General features: G+C 52.0%; 1 protein-coding gene and 1 pseudogene across 13 annotated transcripts in view; both read right to left on the bottom strand.

The window, feature by feature from the left end:
* The window catches only part of LOC103889342 (solute carrier family 35 member E2B), a 41,416-nt gene that overhangs the window by 2,418 nt on the left and 22,709 nt on the right, over positions 1-16,289 (bottom strand). For 6 of the 13 annotated variants that reach the window (XM_054557774.2, XM_054557772.2, XM_054557764.2 and 3 more), the window contains 6 exons: positions 13,088-13,208; positions 11,675-11,728; positions 11,238-11,310; positions 9,823-9,940; positions 8,312-8,457; positions 1,129-5,832 (listed from right to left, as the gene is read on the bottom strand). In XM_054557774.2, the coding sequence (XP_054413749.1) occupies positions 5,560-5,832; positions 8,312-8,457; positions 9,823-9,940; positions 11,238-11,310; positions 11,675-11,728; positions 13,088-13,208 (785 nt within the window). In that variant the 3' untranslated portion in view covers positions 1,129-5,559. Of the gene's footprint in view, positions 1-1,128; positions 6,334-8,311; positions 8,458-9,822; positions 9,941-11,237; positions 11,311-11,674; positions 11,729-13,087; positions 13,209-16,289 lie in introns of those variants that run through there. The other 7 variants (XM_063716149.1, XM_063716151.1, XM_024255300.3 and 4 more) reach the window with 5 other exon arrangements.
* Positions 1,129-3,782, bottom strand: LOC100448254 (uncharacterized; annotated as a pseudogene).

Below are 16,289 nucleotides of genomic sequence, written 5' to 3'. Positions count from 1 at the left end.
ATTTTTTTTATTTTTATTTTTTTGAGACGGAGTCTCGCTCTGTCGCCCAGGATGGAGTGCAGTGGCGCAATCTTGGCTCACTGCAAGCCCCACCTCCTGGGTTCATGCCATTATCCTGCGAGCCTCAGCCTCTGGAGTAGCTGGGACTACAGGCGCCCACCACTACGCCTGGCTAATTTTTTGTGTTTTTAGTTGAGACTGGGTTTCACTGTGTTAGCCAGGATGGTCTTGATCACGTGACCTCGTGATCTGCCTCCTTTGGCCTCCCAAAATGCTGGAATTACAGGCGTAAGCCGCCGCGCCTTTTTTTTTTTTTTTTTTTTTTTTTTTTGAGAAAAATTCTCGCTGTGTCACCCAGGCTGGAGTGCAGTGGCACAATTTTGGGTAACTGCAGCGTCCGCCTCCTGGGTGCAAGTGATTCTCCTGCCTCAGCCTCCCAAGTAACTGGGATTACAGGCGTGCGCCACCACACCTGGCTAACTTTTGTATTTTTAGTAGCGACAGGGTTTTGCCATGTTGGCCAGGCTGGTCTTGAACTCCTGACCTAAAGTGGTCTGCCCACCGGCCTCCCAAAGTGCTGGAATTATCGGCATGAGCCACCGTGCCCGGCCAAAAATCTCCATTTTACCCTTCCTTTGTGCAATCTGTGAGTACCCAAATACAGCCACTCATGTCAAACGCTAACAAAATCGACCCCGGAGGCCACAAGGAGGGGGCCGCCTCGCACTTGCACTTCTAATAGGAGCTGCCACAAAGGCCTTTCCCAGCCAGAACTTTGGGTTAAGCCACCTCTGTGAAGACCCTCTCTGCTAGCAACAGCCAGCCCCACCGGTGAACAAAGGCCACCACCGCAACAAGCTCCTGTAGCCGCTGATCTTTGTGTCAGAACAGCTTACGTGGACTTCTTTCCGCCTGCAGAAGCTTGCCCTTGCCCCAGCCCCTCAGATGAGCCTGTGGACGGACCCTGGATTGCAATCCTTTGCTGTTTGCAAACAGCCTCTTGTTTTTGAGAATTGGTTTCTCTTGCTCATTTTAGGTTGCTAGAAACTGGTGTAGGCAGTAAGATGCCAACCTTGATCATTTCAGTAGCATGAACACCAGAGTTACACAAGGAAGAAAACAAAGCAGTCCATATTTAACATTTATTTTACTTTGCTGAGCAACACAGACAGCTACTACCACGCCTGCTTAGTTTAGACAAAAATAACCAGGAGGCACCCACAGGATGAGTTACACAGTATCAACTTGTCACCATGGCAGAATTAAGTGACTCGCTAATTAACAGAACCGTTTGCTAGAAAGCACTAATCTAGTTATATAAATACTGTAATAGGTCACATACAAAACACTATGAACATTTTGTATGATGTACTTTTAGTTCTCCATAGTTTTGTTTGGTATAAAGGAAATATAATTTGGCTGTGACGTAGACTGTTGATGTGATTTTCAAGTTTTCCCGTATGGGGGAAGTTGCCCTGACTGGCCCTTTTCAAGGTGGAGCCTCCAACACCACGTTGGCAGGTTCAGACTCTGTGAACAGTCTAAATGAGCAAGTCAGCTGAATGCCACTTTCAGATGAAAGTGAAATGAAATGGAAAACAAAAAAGGACTGCCAGGTGGAAGTTTCCAATCGTGTTTTCGTTGAGCGAGGATCCAGCAGCCATCAAACTCAAACATAGGGGCCCGCAGGGAAACTGGAGGAAATACTTAAGAGACAGCAAAGCTGAAGGTTTGTGTGCTCTGAGGGATTTGAGAGTGGATGTCCCACTCCTGTATCCTCAGCCAGAGAACTAGCCAGATTCATTAGGGAAGCTGGGATGCTCTCATTCTATAAAGTAAGGCCCCAGCAGGGCACGTACATACACTGGAAAGAATAAACCCCTTAGGACCATGTTGGTCAAAGGCAAGAGAGAGAATTCTGTTTCCATCTGGAATGTCATTCTTGTTTACTTCTTCCAACAGGGAAATACTTCCAGGCCTTAGAAAGGACATCCTTTGGACACATGTAAAAAGCTGTCTTGTTCGCCTGTTATTCCCACTGACCCGTCTGAGTGATCACCCAGGAGCGCGGTGGCAGCAAGCTGAGCTCACTGGATTTGGGACAAGGATTTTAAAGGCAGCTACAAAGCGGAGCTCTATTTGCTGATGATAGTCTCTGTTCAGCTCTTTAAAATGACTGTGACTCACCATGGTAATTTTTCTCAAAGACACATTTTGGGTTGTGCAACAGTGTTCTCATCTCTCCAGGCAGGCGGATTATTTTAATGCTGTTATACAGGGAATTGGGACTCTCAGATTTTCTTTTTTAACCTTTTTATGCCATTCAGTAGGGGAAGTTTCCTTGAAAGTTAGAGAGCTGCAAATCTCTTAAGTATCAATGTAAGGAAGCAGATGACCCAATTCGGGAGGTGGTTCAAGTGTTCTGTTTGTTTACAAAGGCACAGACCACGACCATGGACACACCCAGTGGAAGTAACCACACCTGGTGCGTTTCTGGAAGCACATCTATGACAGTTCAACAAGAACTTACTATTCGAGAAAAGTATTACACAAAGTTATTTAAAAAAATATGTCTGTACAGTCGTTAACATGGCCAAGCCAGGCCTTGGGTTTTGCCTCTTGGTGCCCGGCTGTGCCGGGAATGCCATGAAGACCAGTGGCTGGAAACTGACTTGGGCATGGAGAGGAGACTGAGGGAGATGGAGGGGACAGCATGACTGAGCAAGGTCACAGTGCTGGCCGCCTCATGGGCTCCAGGCTCCTTCTGCCAGCATGAGGAAGAGGCCCCAGAGCAGCGTTACACAGGAAATCACCCTATTTGCTAATCCTTTGGAAAAACATTTGTTTCTGGTCCACAAACAGAAAATCGAAGCAGGATGGAAGCGCCTTGTGAGGGTGGAGGGGAGTACACCAGAGGATGTGCGGCTAGAAATTCCAAGGTGCTCAGAACCAGGTGCCTGCACTTCTCCTTATACCAGACCAGAATCTTCAAAGAGGCCAGTGGGAAGCCTGGCAGCCACATTCTCGATGGGGAGGTAGACAAGGCCACCCTGGGGGTTGTTTTCAAGCTGGTCCTCACAAATCAACAACCCCCCGCCACCTCCAGGGCATTTTCTAATAGTGTTTGTTTTTGAGATGGCAGCTTGCCCTGTTGCCAGGCTGGAGTGCAATGGCACAATCTTGGCTCACTGCAACCTCCACCTCCGGGGTTCAACCAATTCTCCTGCCTCAGCCTCCTGAGTAGCTGGGATTACAGGCACCCACCATCACACCCAGCTAATTTTTGTATTTTTACAAAATACAAGGTTTCATCATGTTGGCCAGGCTGGTCTCAAACTCCTGACCTTGTGATCCGCCAGCTGCAGCCTCCCAAAATGCTGGAATTAGAGGCGTGAGCCACCGCACCCAGTCTCCTATTAGTTTTTGAGGAAAGCAGAAAAAGAGAAATGGAAACGCGGGGAAAGTCACGTGACAAAACATCTTTGCAGAGCAGTGAGCACACACATGGCCTGTCCTCCACACACAGGTCAGCTGTTTTATACAAGCAGCTGAAGCAGGTGTAGTAGTGCACGCCTATATTCCCAACACTATGGGAGGCTGAGTGGGAAGGACTGCTTGAGCTGAGGCGTTCAAGACCAGCCTGGGCAACAAAGTGAGAGCCCAGCTCACCAAAAAAATAGCCAGGCATGGTGGCACGTGCCTGTGTTTCCAGCCACGTGGGAGGCTGAGGTGGGAGGATCACTTGCGCCCAGGAAGTCGAGGCTGCAGTGAGCCAAGATCATGCCACTGTACTCCGGCCTGGGTGACAGACAAAGCAAGACTGTCTCAAAAAAATAAAAAGATTACTTGTGGGTTAAAAAGCCTCATTTCGGTCCATGATCATGGCAGACTTTTTCAAGTAGGTAGAAGTTAATGAGTCAGAATTATTGCTCTGTTTCGGAACGATTCTATCTTCAGGAGGGGCTATTTTTGTATTTCCCAGGTGAGAAGCCAAATGGAAAACCAGTGAAGTGACCATGGGTGCCAAAGGCCTAAAGAGCAGGTAGGGAAATGAGACTCGGGACCTCTGGAGCCCCACGCTGCCTCTGACAAGCCCTGGAGCTCTGGATCTCAAAGGCTGGCTGACAATAGGCTGCACCGGGCATGGGAATCCGCCAGCTGCGAGATTGGGGGTAAAGAGCTCAGACACGGTCAGAAGCCTCTGCCTAACACACGGCTCCAGTAGCCTCTTCAGGCCTCCTGCGCCCTCGGGGGTGCGTGACACAGGAGGATGAGTTGAGCTGGCTGGTGGCCCCAGCGTGCAGTACTACAGTCCCTTGGGGACAGTGGGACGGGGTGGGCGCCTGACACACACCACGCGCCCCAGAAACATTCAGTGTGGACGTTTCCTTTTTCAGCAAGGATGGCGCCCAGCTAAACGCCACGTAACCCAAACCATCAACACTGCAGCGTCTTGCCCAAGGCTCACGTGGGGAACCGACAGGTGCTGGATGATGAGATTAGGAACAGTGGGCTCTGAGGGAGGACAGACAGGCTCACCCCATGGGGACCTCAGAACAGCCTGCCTGATACTCAGAGTCCAAAAAAGAAAAGGAATGTACACATCTCCTCCCAAGTTATACACGAGAGGTTTGTCGTCAACCTCAGGACTGGAAATCACCACAGGTAGGAGGGCAGGGTGCCCTGGGGTTGGGGGGAGCTCATGCAGCCCAGGGTGGGGAAAGGGTAGGGGGGCAGGGTACCCCCCGGGGGAGGTGGGCAGGGGCTCACACAGGCCAGGGTGTGGAAGGTAACAGGTAGGGCACCCCGGAGTGGGGAGCTCACGCAGCCCAAGATGTGGAAAGTGATGGGCAGGGCACCCCCAGGTGGGGGGCTCACGCAGCCCAGGGAGTGGAAGGGATAGGAGGGCAGGGTGTGGAAGAGGTAGGGGGCCTTCCTCTGAACAGAAGCGACTGAACGGTCTCCGTGGTCATAGCTCTTGAGTGCCATGCAATGCTGCAGCTTGAGGCTTGCGATGCCTCTGGGATAGTCTGAGGATGCCCACAGCCCTGGGTCAGGTGGGGAGAAGTTCTGAGTGCCCACTGTGGCAGCAGGAGACCCTTCCTTCCAGGGCCCTGTCCCCTCCCTTCGGCCCTGCTCTGTGGCCTCATGCCCAGGGCCAGTCTGCAGCCAGTCCAGGGCCTCAGGTCCTTCGATGGCTGGTGTGGGAAGCTGAGGGTTCTCTTGGCTGTAGCAGGGAGCAGCTCTCGTTGGCACTGGACCGAGCTCTGACTCCCAGTGGACCCTGGGATGCCGCCCAGAGAGGAAGTGGGCACCCCCAGCATGGGAGCCTCAGAGGCTGTTTTCACATTACACGGGGATGGGCTCAGCTGACAGTCAGCTACTGGTCTGGTCTCTACTCCAGGAAGCTGATACCTGGAATCCCCAGTTTGAGTTTCTGCTGGTCTTCACCGACAAACCGAGAAAGCCGCAGGCAATGGCCAACTTAGCTCCCCATATCCTGCACGCCAGCAGGGCCATGGAGGAGGGTGTCCCTGCCCATTTCCGGGGGATGTAGTGTCACAAGGACAGCAGCGGCTGGCAGCTTCCTGCTTTCAGGGATGCTGCCTGGGGTCCTGTGGAAGCAGCGGCTCCACCGTGTCCTCTGGGGCCCGGCCACTGGCTGCAGCCAGGCTCTGCAGCGCCTCCTGCTGGTGTTGCCTGGCTTTGTTGTAGAGCAGGACCCCAACTGTCACCAGGGCTGTGCCGACGGCCGACAAGCTGGTGATCTTGTTGCCGAAAACGATTACGCTGAGCCAGATGGACAAGGCATGCTTCACAGTGCTGGCGACGCTGCAGAGACAATGGGAGGCAGCAAGGGCACTCAGGGTTATGGTCCCCTCGGCCCGTGGCCAGCAGCTTGGCTGAGCCTGGGTCTGGAGGCTGGGGTGGGGTTGGGGGACTCAGGGTCACGGTGACATCAGGTCTGCGGCCAGCAGCTCGGCTGACCCCGGGTCTGGAGGCCAGGATGGGGTGGGGGTGCTCAACGGGACCTGGGTGGTGGTGAGCTCAGCCCAGGGGTTTCGGAGCTTTCAGTGGGGCTTGCCTGCTCCCTCATCCCGTCTTTTTTGAGGAGTACTTTTCATTATTAAAAAAGGCAGAAGAGGAGAAACTTAAGGAACAGCCATGTCCTGTGATCTAGACGCAGGAATTCATGACATCTGCCTCATCAGCTTCATCCAATCGAGGTGGGTCTCACTATGTAGCCCAGGCTGGTCTTCAAATCCTGGGCTCAAGTGACCTTCCCACCTGGGCCTCCCACAGGGCTGGGATCATAGGCGTGAGTCACCACACCTAGATGAAATATTTTTAAGTAAATTACAGGTATCATGACATTTCACCCCTGAGTACTTCAGCCTGCTCTCTAAAGAACAAGAACATCACCGGGTGCAGCGGCTTAGCCTGGAATCCCAGCACTGTGGAGGCCGGGCACAGGGGCTCAGCCTGGAATCCCAGCACTGTGGGAGGCTGGGCACGGGGGCTCAGGCTTGTAACCCCAGCACTGTGGGAGGCTGGGCACAGGGGCTCACGCTTGTAACCCCAGCACTGTGGGAGGCCAGGAGTGGGGGCTCATGTCTGTAACCCCAGCACTGTGGGAGGCCGGGCATGGGGGCTCATGCTTGTAACCCCAGCACTGTGGGAGGCCGGGCGTGGGGGCTCATGTCTGTAACCCCAGCACTGTGGGAGGCCGGGCGTGGGGGCTCATGTCTGTAACCCCAGCACTGTTGGAGGCCAGGCGTGGGGGCTCATGCTTGTAACCCCAGCACTGTGGGAGGCTGGGCACGGGGGCTCATGTCTGTAACTCCAGTACTGTGGGAGGCCGGGTGCGGGGGCTCAGCCTGTAATCCCAGCACTTTGGGAGGCCGAGGCGGGCGGATCGCCTGAGGTCAGGAGTTTGAGACCAGCCTGGCCAACATGGTGAAACCCGTCTCTACTAAAAATACAAAATTAGCTGGGCGTGGAGGTGCATGCCTGTAGTCCCAGTTACTTGGGAGGCTGAGGTAGGAGAATCACCCGGGAGGCAGAGGTTGCAGTGAGCCGAGATCACACCACGGAAATCCAGCTCTGGGCGACAAAGCAAGACTCCGTTTCCGGAAAAATAAAATAAATAGGCCGGGTGCGGTGGCTCACACCTGTAATCCCAGCACTTTGGGAGGCCAAGGCGGGCAGATCACAAGGTCAGGAGATCTGGCTAACACGGTGAAACCCCATCTCTACTAAAAAATACAAAAAAAATTAGCCGGGCGTGGTGGCGGGCGCCTGTAGTCCCAGCTACTCCGGAGGCTGAGGCAAGAGAATGGCATGAACCCGGGAGGTGGAGCTTGCAGTGAGCCGAGATGGCGCTACTGCACTCCAGCCTGGGAGACAGAGCAAGACTCCATCTCAAAAAATAAAATAAAATAAATAAATTGCAACTTCATTCAATCTGTCCAGTTACAGAAGTGGAAAGAAGCTGAAGGATCCTCCCCCGTTTCTAGAGCTGCGCTGCACGGCACAGGAACCAGTGGCCACAGGTGTCTGTTCAAGTTCAAACTGACGACAATCAGCTTGAATTCCGAATCTGGTTCTTGTTATATTCTCCACATTTCAAGTGCTCAGGAGCCGTATGTAGCCAGTGGCTCCTGCACTGAACAGCCCAGAAGAAACCATTCCATTCCTGCAGACAAGACTAGTCGAAGCACCCTGCTATTCTAGACAGAAAAGCACTCAATATCAAAAACCTTCAAACGCAAAGACTTCTAGTGGAGATTTCCCTAAATACCTATTTCACACAGTTTACGGTTTATTTTACGGTTTATCTTTTTTTTTTTTTTTTTTTTGAGAAGGAGCCTCGCTCCCATCCCCCAGGCTGGAGTGCAGTGGCGAGATCTCACTGTAACCTCCGGCTCCCGGGTTCAAGTGATTCTCCTGCCTCAGCCTCCCGCGTAGCTGGGATTACAGGTGCCCAGCATCACACCTGGCTAATTTTTGTATTTTTAGTAGAGATGGGGTTTCACCATGTTGGCCAGGCTGGTCTTGAACTCCTGACCTCAAGTGATCCACTTGCCTTGTCCTCCCAAGTGCTGGGATCACAGGCATGAGCCACTGGGCCCGGCCTATCATTTGCAGTTCAAACAGCATGGGTATAAAATAGCCTAGTAATTACAGTGCATAGCCACAGTCATCTCCGTGGAAGAGAATCACATGTGTCCCTTATAAAAATACCTAGATTTCTAGTCTCCTTTGTAAACAACCTGGACACACTCAACTCTTGGGAAGTCCCTCTGCTCACCTGAAAGTCACTGGGGAGATTTTCCCCATGAGGGCGTAGGCCGTGACACTCTGAAGGTGGAACAGGACTCCGTCTGTCAGAAGCAGCAGCACCACGTCCTGGTTGTAGCTGAAGCTCTTCCCGCTCCTCCCGATCACTGGGACGTCCTATGTGGCAATCAAAAGGATACTCTATTGATTTCCATTTTCCATTTACTAATCATCCACCAAAAACGCCCAGTGCCACTCCTGCTCAGAAACTGGGTGAAGCTGCTGCCACTGAGGACAGCCCTGAAAATGCCTCGAGGGGACAGCTGAACTGTGCACTCATCCATTTTCTGTTTTTTTCTGTTTTTATTTTTTGCACTAATTTTCACCATGAAGATGCAAATGGACAACTAGCACATGAAAGAGGCTGAACATCACCATCATCAGGAAAATGCAACAGAAAACCCAATGAGGGGCCACGCGTGGCCAGCCTGGCCAACATGGTGAAACCTCGTCTCTCCTAAAAACATAAAAACTAGCCAGGCGTGGTGGTGGGCGCCTGTAATCCCAGCTACTTCGGAGGCTGAGGCAGGACAATCACTTAAACCCAGGAGGCGGAGGCTGCAGTGAGCTGAGATCGCACCACTGCACCCCAGCTTGGGCAACAGAGTGAGATTTCATCTCCAAAAAAAAAAAATAATAATTAAACATAGAATTATTATATAATCCAGCACTTCCACTGCTGGGTATACACCCACAAGAACTGATGGCCTGGCCGGCAACCACAACTTCCTCGCAGGGAGAATGGCCAAGTCAGTCAGCCTTGACAGCTAATGGATTAAAATCCAGAAAACCACAATAAGAACTTGAAACTGCATCTCACACAGAGAACCCTCTGTGTGGGGGACTCTAGGGAAGTCTACAAATTGCATTTAGAAGGTCCGTGAACTCAACTGGGAAAAAACTGCATCTTTATCTTTACTAACCTTTACTTGAAACTCAGCATTTCATTCAATTATGAATGTTGAGAATAAACTATAATAATACTACAACTAGGCCGGGTGCAGTGGCTCAGCCTGTAATCCCAGCACTTTGGGAGGCCAAGGTGGGTGGATCACCTGGGGTTAGGAGTTCGAGACCAGCCTGACCAACATGGTGAAACCCTGTCTCTACTAAAACTACAAAAAATTAGCCGGGCGTGGTGGCGGGTGCCTGTAGTCCCAGCTACTCAGGAGGCTGAGGCAGGAGAATGGCGTCAACCCAGGAGGCGGAGCTTGCAGTGAGCCGAGATCGCGCCATTGCACTCCAGCCTGGGTGACAGAGTGAGACTCTGTCTCAAAAAAAAAAAAAAAAAAATTGGCTGCATTTGGTGGCGCACAGCTGTAATCCCAGCACTTTGGGAGGCTGAGGTGGGCAGATCACTTGAGGTCAGGAGTTCAAGACCAGCCTGCAGTGAGCCCAGATCGCGGCACTGCAACATGGGCAACACATTGAAACCCCGTCTCTACTAAAAATACAAAAATTAGCCAGAGTGGTGGCACACACCTGTAATCCCAACTACTCGGGAGGCTGAGGCAGGAGAATCACTTGAACCCGGGAGGTGGAGGCTGTAGTGAGCCAAGATCGCCCCACTGCGCTCCAGCCTGGGTGACAGAGCAAGACTCTGTTTCAAAAAATATAAATAAATAAATAAATAAATAAATAAATAATTAAGCCAGGTGTGGCACATGCCTGTCGTCCCAGCTATTTGGGAGGCTGAGGCAGGGGAATCACTGGAGCCTGGAAGGCTGTGGCTGCAGGGAGTTATGATGCTGCAGTGGTCTGCAGCCTCGGTGACACAGCACAACCAGTCTCAAAAAATACAAAGGAAAGAAACTCTGACACATGCAACAACACGTGTAAACCTCAGAACACCAAAAACACTGCGCTGTGTGAAATAAGCAGACACAGAAGGACAGATGTGATGTGATTCCACTTGTATGAGGTCCTCAGAGTCGTCAAATTCAGAGACAGAAAGTGGAATGGGGGTGCCAGGGCTGGAGGATAAGAATGGGGAGTATGAGAGTGCAGAGGTTCCGTTTTGCAAAATGAACAGGGTTCTGGAGATGGGTGATGGTGATGGCCACGCAGCTTTACACTTAAAAATAGTTAAAATGGCGGCCAGGTGCAGTGGCTTATGCCTGTAACCCCAGCACTTTGGGAGGCCGAGGCGGGTGGATCACAAGGTCAGGGGTTCAAGACCAGCCTGGGCAACATGGTGAAACCCCGTCTCTACTAAAAATGCAAAAAATTGGCTGGGCACGGTGGCTCATGCCTGTAATCCCAGCACTTTGGGAGGCCGAGGCGGACGGATCGCTTAAGGTCAGGAGTTTGAAACCAGCCTGGCCAACATGGTGAAACCCCATCTCTACTACCCGGAGGCGGAGATTGCAGTGAGCCCAGATCACGCCACTGTACTTCAGCCTGGGCAACAAGAGAGAGACTTCATCTCAAAAAAAAAAAAAAAAAATTATCTGGGTGTGGTGGCATGCACCTGTAACCCCAGCTACTTGGGAAGCTGAGGCAGGAGAATAACTTGAGCCTGGCAGGCAGACTTTGCAGTGAGCAGAGATCACGCCATTGCACTCCAGCCTGGGATACAGAGCGAGACTCCTTATCAAAAAAAAAAAAAGTTTTTCTAATAAAAAAAAGAAATTAAGCTAACCTAAAAGTCCTCTCAAGTTGAATGATGAAGAATCAAAACAAAATAAATGAACAATAAACAAAATAAAAGTCTTCACACAAAAATCTGAGCTGCAAACCCCGAGTGGCTCCCAGGGCAACTCAGCTAAGTAGGACCCGCAGCGGAGCTGGGCCCGACCAGCCAGCACACGGCCTGGAAACGTAAGTCATTCTGCTCCTGAATCACCGGAGAAGGCAGCCGGGCAAGTAAGGACGGGACGCCTGTGTCTGAAACCCACCGTGAAGAAGACCCGGGCCGGGACGAGCATGGCCACCGCGGCAGCACTTGTGTAGAACTGCAGTTCCGGGGCCCTGTGGGTGACAGAACACGCTGGGCCCCCCTCGTGTCGGGAGAGGACGAGTTCACACGCAGCTCCCTCACAGCAAGAACACCCAGGCACCCCAGCCCAGAAGGCGTTCATTCTCTCTAGGCAGGACTAGGGCTGCTGCAGCTTCCCAGAAATGAAAATGCAAACGCACACCAGGCTGGCTGAGGGGCTCAAGGGAGCAGCTGAGAAACAGGCGGGTCCCTCCCGAACTTAGACAGGGTACTTGTAAAGGCCACCCAAGCCAGACAAGAAGGGAGTCAGGTCTGTGGGGTGTTCTGACTCTTACAGTGGGCAGAAAGTCCTCTTCGTCTTATGACTTGGAGATTTCACTGACGAATAATACTTACGAGAACCTGTATTTGTCCCCGCTGAGAAGCTTTTTTGAAAAAACATTTTGCAAACTAGAATAAAGAAAAGAGGTTATGCATCAATACTAGTCCTCGGCACGGAATATCAGGGGGAGAAGGTGTCTGCGCTCACACGGAGCGATGGCGACAATGACCAGACCTCAGTGGTGCCCGCCACCACGCCTGGTTATTTTGTATTTTTAGTAGAGATGGGGTTTCACCATGTTGGCCAGGCTGGTCTCCAACTCCTGACCTCAAGTGATCCACCTGCCTCAGCCTCCCAAAGTGCTGGGATTACAGGTGTGAGCCACCGTGCCCAACAGATTTTTTTTTTTTTTTGAGACAGAGTCTCTCTCTGTCACTCAGGCTGGAGTGTGGTGGTGCAATCTCGGCTCACTGCAAGATCCGCCTCCCAGGTTCATGCCATTCTCTTGCCTCAGCCTCCCAAGTAGCTGGGACTACAGGCGTCTGCCACCACGCCGGACTAATTTTTTGTATTTTTAGTAGAGATGGGGTTTTGCCATGTTAGCCAGGATGGTCTTGATCTCCTGACCTTGTGATCCACCCGCCTCGGCCTCCCAAAGTGCTGGGATTACAGGTGTGAGCCACTGCGCCCAACATATTTTTATTTTACTTCTATATTCTTCAAAATCTCACCACAAACCTGTTTTGCTTATTAGTAATAATGATAAACTCTCAGACACCAGTGGTGGTGTCTTTTCCTTTCTTTCCTCAAAAGCAGGAAAAGCCTAGAAGCCGGTCATTCTCAAAGGGCAGGTTTTGCCAGGGCTGGAGTGTGGCCATTAACAGCACGGCAGGGATGCGGACGCCCAATTCTGGGTGAATCTGAACAGCCCTCGAAGTGCAGCATCCACCGCTCTTCTCTACCAAGTGACAAAGACATGAATAACAGGGCCCTCTCCTCTGGGACCCTGCCACGCGCTGCCCTCGGTGTGGGAGTCAGCCTCTCATCCTTTCTGCCATCGTGACACCAGGACACAGATGGCCACCAAGGAAGCAGAGGATCTGCCTGACCTGGAGGCCGTGCAGCTCCCAAACAGGCAGAACCTGCCGCTGGGGGACTGTCCCTGCTCTGGCAGCTGCATGAAGACACACCGAGCGAGACACACTGCTGAGCGTATGCCGCGCTTTTCAGCATGTATCAGCTAACCGTGTCTCCATGGTTAGCATTTTAAGTATCAAGACTGTCCATCCTGAAATTTCGGCTTGTTTTTGAGAAACTTACCTTACGGGGATACCTGTTGTTTTGCTCTTTAGGAAAGGGCAGCATTGGACGCACCTGCTTTGGCTCACGGGAGGAATTCTCAGCTCACCTGAGAATCCGCACGCCCAGCTGCAGGCGAGCGAGCACCGGGTCTCGTCCCCCTCACGCCCACCTTCTCTGTGACTCACCAGTCCATGATGTTGGTGGACAGTGCGGCCGAGAACCCCAGGACGTTGAAGCTGATCTCGGTGGCCGTGCACAGCGCCAGCCCGCCCATGACTGGGATGAGGGAGAGGTTGACCAGCAGCCCTGGCAAGAGGACAGCCCCTGTGAGTGGCTGACCTGCCGGGCGGAAGCTCCCTCCTGAGGGCCAGGCTGTTTCTATCCCCTCTTATGAAAGGAACGGACGCTTCCTTCAATTCAAAAACAATACTTGTCAGTTTCTTCACATTGTGAGATAAAGCAAATCAAAGTCCATGTCTGCGAACAAGTCCCGTCCCCACGGCAAAGGTGGCGCCTTTCACTCTGCATGAGATGCGTCCCCCAGAGGCTGAGCCCCAGCCATGGGCGGGCGAGCCACAGAAACCTTCCTGATTCTGTGAACGCTCCTGTGAAACGGTGAGTGTGAAGGAGATGGTGCCCAGGGAACTGCAGAGAAAGAGGCCCTGTGGGCCGGGAGGGGGATGCCCACATTGAGTTTATGCTTTTCTGTTTCCTTCTGAAATGTAACGAAACACTTTTACGTGAAGGATTTTTAAAAAATCTACGGAACACGGCTCCCACCTGTAATCCCAGCACTTTGGGAGGCTGAGGCAGGAGGATCACTTGAGCCCAGGGGTTCAAGAACAGGGCTGAGCAATGGTGAGAACCCACCTCTACAAACAATACAAAAATGAGCTGGGTGTGGTGGCACACGCCTGTGGTCCCAGCTACTGGGGAGGCTGAGGTGGGAGGATCACCTGCACGGGGGAGGCCGAGGCTGCAGTGAGCTGGGATCACGCCATTGCACTCCAGCCTGGATGACAGAGAGAGACCTTGTCTCAAAAGAAAAAGAAACCTGAGACAAGTTAACGTGGGAAACCCACAGATGCGGCCCAGCCGAGACCCTGGCGTAGCAGAGGGACCTGAGTCCATGTGGGGAGGCTCCAGCCAGAGGGGCATCCTCTTGTTTGCCATCACTTGGTCTCGTCCTCTGCTGGAAACTGGTTGAATCACGGACAACATTTATGAAAATTGTACAGAAAACTGGAGACTGTGAATGCCGTTTCACCCTTCAAGGAGGACTTGCTGCTGCTGCTGAGATGCAGCTGGGGTGTCATAGACGCCTTTATCCAGCACCAGATTCCTATCTCCGCTGGAGGTCTGGAGTCTGGGGGTCCCCATGGTGGGGCACCCATTCCATCTCGTGCCCCTCCAGCCCCAGGAGACTGCTCTGCTCAGAAACCATCAGCAAATGCACCGGGGAGGGTGGTGCCTTAAGACAGGGCCACTTCTCTGGGCTGCCAGAGGCTCCGGAAGCTGGGTGCCTCAGGCCCTGGCAGCTCCGTCACTCTCCAATGCCTCCCCCACAGACTTCTTTTTGCTAAATGGTATCAAGATTTTCTCATTGTTGTCAGCAAGAGAGTTGGTTTTCTAACATCTCATCTGCCATGGCTGCAGGTCACATCGACGTTTTAAACTTGCTGGAAATAAACGGCTCCTTCCTTGCATGGCTCGATGCGCAAGAAGGTTCCTCTGTGTCATTTTGTTTACGATTTTTAGGATTCTTTTTAAAGCCGGACACGGCGGCTGACGGCTGTAATCCCACCACTTTAGGAGGCCGAGGCAGGAGGATCCCTTGAAGTAAGTTCAGGACCAGCATGGGCAACATAGCGAGACCCCATCTCTATAAAAAACACGAAAATGAGGCCGGGGGTGCTCATACACGCACTGAGGGTTGGCCCTGCTGTTCTCAGCTTCTCAGGTTCTTCTGGAGCTGGAGATGAACTCGGACCTCAAGGCTCAGCTCAGGGAGCTGATTATTACAGCAGCCAGGGAAACTGAAGTTGGTGGTGGTCAGAAAGTTATCACGGGCAAGTGCAGCAGCTCACGCCTGGAATCCCAGCACTGTGGGAGGCTGAGGCAGGCAGATCACGAGGTCAGGAGCTCGAGACCTGCGTGGCCAACACGGTGAAACCCCGTCTCTACCAAAAATACAAAAATTAGCTGGGTGTGGTGGCACGTGCTTGTAATCCCAGCTACTCCAGAGGCTGAAGCAGGAGAATCGCTTGAACCCGGAAGGCAGAGGCTGCAGTGAGCCAAGATCACGCCACTGCACTCCAGCCTGGGCAACAGAGCGAGACTCCATCTCAAAAAAAAGAGGGCTGGCTGTGGTGACTAACACCTGTAATCCCAGCACTTTGGTAGGCTGAGGCGGACGGATCAACGAGGTGAGGAGATCGAGACCATCCTGGCTAACATGGTGAAACCCAGTCTCTACTAAAAATACAAAAAATCAGCCGGACGTGGTGGTGGGCGCCTGTAGTCCCAGCTACTCAGGAGGCTGAAGCAGGAGAATGACGAGAACCCGGGAGATGGAGCTTGCAGTGAGCCGAGATCACGCCACTGCACTCCAGCCCAGGTGAGAGCGAGACTCCGTCTCAAAAAAAAAAGAAAAAAAAAGGAAGTTATCATAATCTTTGTTCCTGTTCTGCCACTGAAATCATTCCAGAACATCCAAGTCTGGCTAGTACGTGAATTGGAGAAAAAGTTCACTGGTAAGTATGTTGTCTTATTGCTTAGAGGAAAATTCTGCCTAAACCAACTCAAAAAAGGTGTACAAAAAATAAGCAAAAGTGTCCCAGGATCCACGCTCTGATAGCTGCGCACGTCGCAATCCTCGAGGACTCGGTCTTCCCAGGTGAAACTGTGGGCAGGAGAATCCGCGTGAAATGGACACAGCAGCTCACAAGGGTTCATTCGGACAAAGCCCAGCAGAACAACGTGGAACGCAAGGTCCAAACGTTTTCTGGTATCGATAAGAAGCTCACAGCCAAGGCTGTTAATTCTGAATCCCCAGAGTTCCAAGTTTCAATTATTAAGAAAAATGACTAATGTATATTCACGGTGAAAAAACAAAAAAACACACAAAATACAAAAATTAGCCGGGCATGGTGGCACATGCCTGAGGTCCCAGCTACCCAACAGGCTGAGGTGGGAGGATCGCCTAAGCCTGGGCGGCCGAGGTTGCAGTGAGTCGTGACCTCGCCACTGCACTGCAGCTTGGGCGACAGAGCAAGACCCTGTCTCAAAAACATAAACAAAAACAAAAACGGAGTTGACTTTTAGGCTTTGATTTTGTTATAATCACCTAAACGTGTGTGCGGGTCTCAAGTGCACGTGGGGCAAGCC

The sequence above is a fragment of the Pongo abelii genome, chromosome 1, assembly GCF_028885655.2.
Source record: "Pongo abelii isolate AG06213 chromosome 1, NHGRI_mPonAbe1-v2.0_pri, whole genome shotgun sequence".
NCBI classification, from domain to species: domain Eukaryota; kingdom Metazoa; phylum Chordata; class Mammalia; order Primates; family Hominidae; genus Pongo; species Pongo abelii.
Note: the sequence above shows the minus strand (reverse complement) of the source record. Positions and strands in the feature narration are given on the sequence as shown.